A 6,991-nucleotide genomic window follows, 5' to 3' on the forward strand; every position below is an offset into this window, starting at 1 on the left:
TTTTTTTTTTTTTTTTTTTTGCAAGATGATAAAGTTTTCTTGGATGAAGGGTTACTATTCCATGAGTGAAGCAGAGTTTCCTCTTTCAAGGGTGAAGGTGACTTAAGACTCCTTTGGAATAACCTACAAGTAGAATTTTAAGGAAGCACAGGACTTCCTTTCTTCAGAGACAAAACAGTAGGTTTTAGTTCTATAATGAAGCCGTGTCCCACCAGCAGCACATGGAGCTTACTTAAACACAGTTCCAAAACTGGCAAAAAGAAAGGTATGATTTAGAAAACTATTTAAATTGTGGAACTTCAATTGTATAGTACTTCTTATGATATTTAAAAAAAAAAAATTTATGTTACCGTATAGATTAGTAACTACACAATCATATATATTGTACTTTTATCGGTTTGGGGGAAGATTTGCAAAGATATTTGATTACACTCAATTTTTGCCTAATGAACTTACCTTAGAACCTAACCTCTGCATAAGAAAAGACCATACTATAGTTTAACATATGTCTGAGATCACCACATAAGGTTTCTCCCTGTTATTCCGGACAACTTATCTAGATCAGAGGGTTAGTCACCTTAATCTGATTTTAATTTCAAATCAGCCTGTAAAACCAAATTAATGAAATATTTAAGGTAATGCTTTTTGCATTTGCTGATTTCTCGTCACCTCTGCACAACTTGGATAGCTTTTGTTGAGGCATCATCAAATGCCTGAGATGAAAGAGAATTTAAGACCGTGGCTCACTGCCAGGGTCATTTGCTAAGCTGGCTGTAGGGCTACCTTGCGTCCCTTGTTCATACTGAATCTCAGTGGGGTGATCATGGGAGAATCATTTGACCTGATGCTCAGGGTTGGTCCTCACACTGATGGTTGCCCAGTAACTACCCTTCTCTTGCTCTTTACCTTGCACAGGTGGGGTTTTACCTGATAATAACACCCACCAGGCAGAATTTCTGCTGCAATAGACATTGTTTTGGGTTGCATTTTGTTGGCATTTTTTTCTTCAAAGCGCAGTAAATATGCACTCAAGAAAACACAGTGGGAACTTGGACTGCAGGGAGCCTAATAAACTTCAGCAAGGCAGGACCTGTTGTTCGTGTTTATGTTCTTCTCATCTAATTTGGGAATTGGCACAGGAGGGGGCTCCGAGCCATTGCCTTTCTCAGGTAGAAGCAGGAGATATTCATGAATTTCTGTTTTCCTTCCTCTCTCCCTCTGACCCTTCAGATTTATGAGGAATCCGAGATGAATTTGGAGCAGGAGAGGCCATTTGTCTGCAGTGCCCCAGGCTGCTCCCAGGTGAGTGTAGGGGGGTCCTCCACTGTGGCCTGCTGGGGATGCAGTACCTTCCCACAGTGAGGCAACTCTCACTTGGCAGAGTCATGCCTGCTGTTGGCTTTTCTTCTTCACCAGGATACTCTCAAAGTCCCCCTCACCGTCATCATCACCATCATCACCATCATCATCATCATCATCACCATCACCATCATCATCATCATCATCATCACCATCATCATCATCATCACCATCATCATCATCATCATTTTCCACTTTGACTAGTTTGAACTACTTACCTCACAGCCTCTGAAATACATCAGTGTTGGCCATTTCCATCCAGAACTTTCCCCTGGAAGTGAGCCAGCCGCATCCTGCCCACCAGATGTTCAGGATTGTTATTTCAGACAGGAGGAAAGAGGGTGCTCTCTTTGACAATAGCCACTTGAATTCTGGGCCTTTGGATTACTGGTGAAATAGCTCACCATCAGAGACTGAATTCGATTTTGTTTTGTTTTCCCGTTTGAGTAAAATAAACCCCCTATGACTCATCTAGAACCCATAGTTTTTCCATTTATCTAAACTTTGAGAGAGGAAGTTGGCCTGCTATGCTGGGTTAACCCTCTTTTAGCCTCTGATGGCTGCCATCAAGTGGATTAGATGTAAGGCTTACGTGAGGTACTGTGTGCGGAGTGTTTAGTAAGGGACCTGCACGTTGTGCTCAATTGACGCCCACTGTTGCTATGGTGACTGCTGCTACTATTGTACTAGAACCCATCTCTTTGAAAGAAATTGGAAACATCCATCATCTAAAATCAGAATTTGACATTTTTCCTTTGGAGCAGGATGGTGACTTTTTCTACACTTGACCCTTTGGATATCTCCAAGTTCCAGTCATTGGACAATGACCACACATGGTGCTCTCATGCCAAGATCTTCATTTTATGGGATAAAGGACAAGCTTAGAACTCAGAGCACAGGCATGTGGGTAGTTATGCTCTCTTTCTCTGAAGTGCCCAGTAGTTTCAGGTGGAATCAAGCCCCACTCTCTTGCCTGTTTATGTTGTGGGGTTGGCAGCACAGCGTAGAGCAATGTCTGGGAGTCCCTGAGAGGTGATGTCCATTAAGGACCCTTTTCATTGTATCTCCCCAGAGAGTTTGAGGAGGGTTCAGGAAGCTTCCTGGAGGGAATATGCCACGGAAACATGAAATGTTATTGCCTCGTGATGCCACTGTTGACATCAGCCGCCAGCTGAGAAACCAGCCTCCTTTGCTTGTGTTCTGGCAGATTCTGCAGGGGCTTTTATATGAATGTTGGTTTTTACCTAATAAATAAGGAAAGCAGTAGAGAATGTTATTTTGAGTTTCGACTATATTTTGGCAAGCGGGTTTTGGAGGTCCTTTTGAAATAGGAAACACTGGGAAGACACAGATAGGTTGAATTACTGGGAAAAGTTCTGCTAGACCAGGACTCTCCATTGTGAATGCAGAAAATTGCCTTATCTAAGTTAAAACTGATTTCCACTTAGTTTCCTTAAGGAGGAGTCTCAATAGCCAGAAAGAATCCAATAACTTGAGCAGTTTGCTTTGCTTTGGCTGTAAAAATGTGACATTAAGTTTTATTCAATTTGAGTCACTCAGCACATTTTTGAGGGGCCTGCTCTGTGCATAAAACACATGTATCCCTGCCTTCACGGAACTTCTAGCCTAGGCATTACATGTGGAACCACATGAGAAATTCATCAATTAATTAATGAATTGCAATTTTCCATGAAGGAAGAGCACAGGCCACCCTGAAGACTATCATAGGGGGATTTACTTTACTTGGGGAGGATAATGGGGGTGTCTCTGTGGAAGGGGCATTTAAGGGAAAGGGATCCTCAAGAGACTTAGCAAAGGCCAGAGAGGGTTCATGGCAAGTTAGGGTTCCAGGAGCGTCCAGGATTGTGAATGATGGTAGAGGAGAGCCTTTAAGAAAGGGGTATTTAGCCTCATCCAGCATTTGGATAAGTCAGAGAGAAAAGAAGTGCACAGAGGACATTGGACTGTGTGGCAGAATTTCCCAAGCTTGGCGCTACCAATATTTGGGGCTGAATAATTCTTTGTTGTGTATGTGTGTGGGGCTTCCCTGTGCATTATAGGATGCTTAGCAGCAGCCCTGACCTCTATCTGTTAGATCCCAGTAGCGCTCCCCAGTTGTGAAAACCAGAAATGTTTCCAGGCATTACTAAATGTCCCCTTGGGGGCCAAATTGCCCCCGGTTGAGAGTGACTGCCCAGTGACTTGCATTTTGGCTTTAGCCTTGTTTCTTTTTGGATCCCTTCCCTTTTGGGAATCACCTACTTCTAAGTGATGCTCCCCCATTCCATTTTAGGTATTGCTATAAGCCATCTTTTCTCCTTTTTGGAATCAGGCAGGGTATAAATAAATTAATGCTACAGACGTGTGGTCACTGGTGTCAGACGCTGCTAGAGCTGGCACAGCAAGAGGCCTGAGCAGGGGCTGTTGGGTTTGGCAGTTGGCTGTTTGCCGGTGACCTATGTGAGAGGAGTTGGGGTGGGGGCCAGACTGAGTGAGTGGGTAGTGAGGAAGTGGAGGTGGCCAGCATAGAGGAGCCTTTCAAGAGTGCTAGGGAGTGACGGGAAGCAGAGTGATTATAATGGTAGCCTGAGAAGGAAGCAGCTTGAGAAAAGGTTTTTTTGTTTTTGTTTTTGTTTTTTTAACATCTTTATTGGAGTATAATTGCTTCACAGTGGTGTGTTAGTTTCTGCTTTATAACAAAGTGACTCAGCTATACGTATACATATATCAAGTCAAGGCTCGCTAGGCTGGATTTAGTCAAGGGCAAGGAGGAGTGAGCATGCTGGCTTGAAGGACCACAGCTGGAGTGCCCTTCCCCAGACTATAGGGGTGTACAGGATCCTGTGGAGGGGGAGGGCGATGCACATTCCTCAGAGACAGGAGGGAATGGAAATAGGACCTACGAAGTTAATGTAAATTCTGAGATGGAGGTGATAATAAATGTTGAAGGGGTGCAGTTCAAATGACCTTGAACTTCAGTGAAGGAGCAGGTCATTTCCTTGAGAAGGCTGGGTGAACTGAGGAAAGGTTTGCAGAAACATGAGACTTGAGAATTTACATAGTTTCTTGGTTTTAAGGTAAAATTCCAAGCCTCTTCCTTCAACCCCCACTAAATTTAAATGTAAAGACATATTTAAAACTTGATGTCTCTATTTAATGTGGAAGTGTTTCTTTTTCTTGATAAGCTATTATAAAAATATGAGCATCTTTCAATTGAAGAGATATTAGAATTGAGAAAATATGGTGGTTGGCCAGTGATTCCAAGGGTCTCCTGGTGGGGTGTTAGTGAATCAGTCCCTCATGGCATTTACTTGAGCGATGTTCCATAGCCTGGGACCCGCATGGAGAAGAAAGGATGGCTGGGAATTGGAAAGGGGAGTAAATATGAATTATCAGTGCTTGCGCTGTGTTGGAGGTGATGGATGGATTCCCCTCCCACCCCCTTTTTCCCTCACTGGAAAGAACCTTTGCTCTATTAGGAACGGCCTGTAATACCTGGGAGGTTTTGTGTGTGTGTGTGTGTGTGTGTGTGTGTGTGTTACGGCTCCTTATAAGTTAGCTTTGTCCCAAAAGTGAGGAGAAACAAGCTTCTCTTGCTCTTTCTGATCTCACAAAGTCCAATGTTAATTTCACTGTTCCTTTGCCCTCTGCATTTACCTCGTTTTAAGTTCCAGTGGCCTCTCTCAGCTCTGTATCTATTGCAGACTGTACATTTTGGTTATTTACAATTTGCTATTTTCCTACCAAATAAAAAAAAAAAATCACAGATATCCTGTAATGTCTTATTTGGAATGTAATTATAATTAATAATGAGGCATCATGGAGATTATTAGTAGCATATAATAAGTATTCTTGTTTATATTCTATTTTAGGTTATTATTTTATGGAGCCAAAAATGGCTAACAAAATGGCTGCAAAGGAAGGCTATTCCCATGTTGTTTTTTTGGTATATATTACAGAAAAGAATTATAATAAGGCTTTTGACAGAAAGACTAAGAAATTTAACCTCTGTGTCTAAGCCACATATGGTAGTGTCACTTATTTGATGCAGTCATTCTACTATAGTGTTATAGAGGACCAGATGATCCTGCAGGAAACACCCACATGTCATGAAGACGTCTGTGTATTCAGAAATCTGGCATTATCACCATGTGTTGCAAATTCTGTACTCTCCAATTTATGCTATACAAATGACAAAGAAATAAGTGATATTTATTTGAAGAACTACTTTTAGAATATTCCAAAGGATTTAGCCCAGTGAATCCCCTCATTCCCGTGAATACAAATTATACTGTTTGCAGAGAAGATTTCTACCTTAATATACAATGGTAATTGAAATTTATAATGGCTATCCTGAGGAGCTGGGACGCTCTGAGAGATTTTCTAGATTGTCAAAGATTCGGAAATATTCAGCAGACTTTATTGTCTTTTGTTGAATTTTCATTTGACTTTGATAAAGCAGATACCCTGCTAAGTTCAGTTATTAAAACATACCAGTCTGAGTCAGGATAGGCTAGGATCTGCTACAATAACAAATTAGTTCAAAGCTTCAATGACTTGACACAACAAAGTCTTATTTCAGTTGCCCAAGCATACATTTCAGTTGTAGATTGGCAGGATATTTTTCATAATCCTTCAGAATTCAGAGATGCTCTTCATAATTCTTCAGAGATTTAGGATGATTGAGGGGCCACTATTTCTTGTATTGTGAATCTCTTTGCTAAAAGGGAGAGGTCTTGCCCCAAGAAATAGATGCTCACATCTGGGTGACATGTCACTTCCATTCATGACTCAATGGGTAGAACTACTCACATGGCCCCACCCAACCACAAGAGGGCCAGGAAATCCAATTCCACCATATGACCAGAAGCCAGACAGCTGAAAATATTTGGGCGCAGCATTTTTGACAACCATAATATCATTCCCTGAAAATTAAAAATAAAGTGTTGGTTTACTACACTGCATGGAGTATAGAACACTCAAAATAATTTGCTGTTACTATAAATCATATGTATAATTATAATTAATGAGATAATCAGTGTGCAAGGTCTTCATAAACAGAAACCTACTATGCAAATGTCATGGGGTACATCTGTAGATATATATGGCAGATAATTAAGCGTGACGTGTAGTTCTTTTCCAAAGTTTGACATGAATGCATATGTGGTTGCGTAAAATAATTTGTCATTTTACTTACCATGCTTTCACACTTTTTCAGAACTAATTTTTTGTTTTCCTTGTCACGTTTGCAGTGCTGAATGAATCTTTTTCTCTCTGATGTAAAATATATATTACAAAACTTTTTCTCTCTGATGTAAAATATATATTACAAAACTGAATGGCTCCTCTCCCCTCTCCCTTTTTTTCTATTTGTCTGACAGCGCTTCCCAACAGAGGACCATCTGATGATTCATAGGCACAAGCATGAAATGACTTTGAAGTTTCCCTCAATAAAAACAGACAATATGTTATCAGGTAAGGAGCCATCAGGCAAAGACGCTTTGGGTGATCAGATCAGCCTCATGTGAGATACTTGTTCTGCAGAATAGCATGATTTCCACTGGCAAATTCTACACCTTGAAAATTTATATTTCTAAAGTATAGCTGAGGCTTAAAATAATGGGAAGCAGGA

At 41.0% G+C, this 6,991-nt stretch overlaps 1 protein-coding gene across 2 annotated transcripts in view; it reads left to right on the forward strand.

Annotated features, from left to right (window-relative positions):
- Positions 1–6,991, forward strand: part of CREB5 (cAMP responsive element binding protein 5) — a 405,433-nt gene that overhangs the window by 70,529 nt on the left and 327,913 nt on the right. For both annotated transcript variants that reach the window (XM_007466089.1, XM_007466090.1), the window contains exons 2-3: positions 1,231–1,302; positions 6,741–6,834. In XM_007466089.1, the coding sequence (XP_007466151.1) occupies positions 1,231–1,302; positions 6,741–6,834 (166 nt within the window). The remainder of the gene's footprint in view (positions 1–1,230; positions 1,303–6,740; positions 6,835–6,991) is intronic.

Source organism: Lipotes vexillifer, unplaced genomic scaffold (genome assembly GCF_000442215.2).
Source record: "Lipotes vexillifer unplaced genomic scaffold, Lipotes_vexillifer_v1.1 scaffold150, whole genome shotgun sequence".
NCBI classification, from domain to species: Eukaryota; Metazoa; Chordata; class Mammalia; order Artiodactyla; family Lipotidae; genus Lipotes; species Lipotes vexillifer.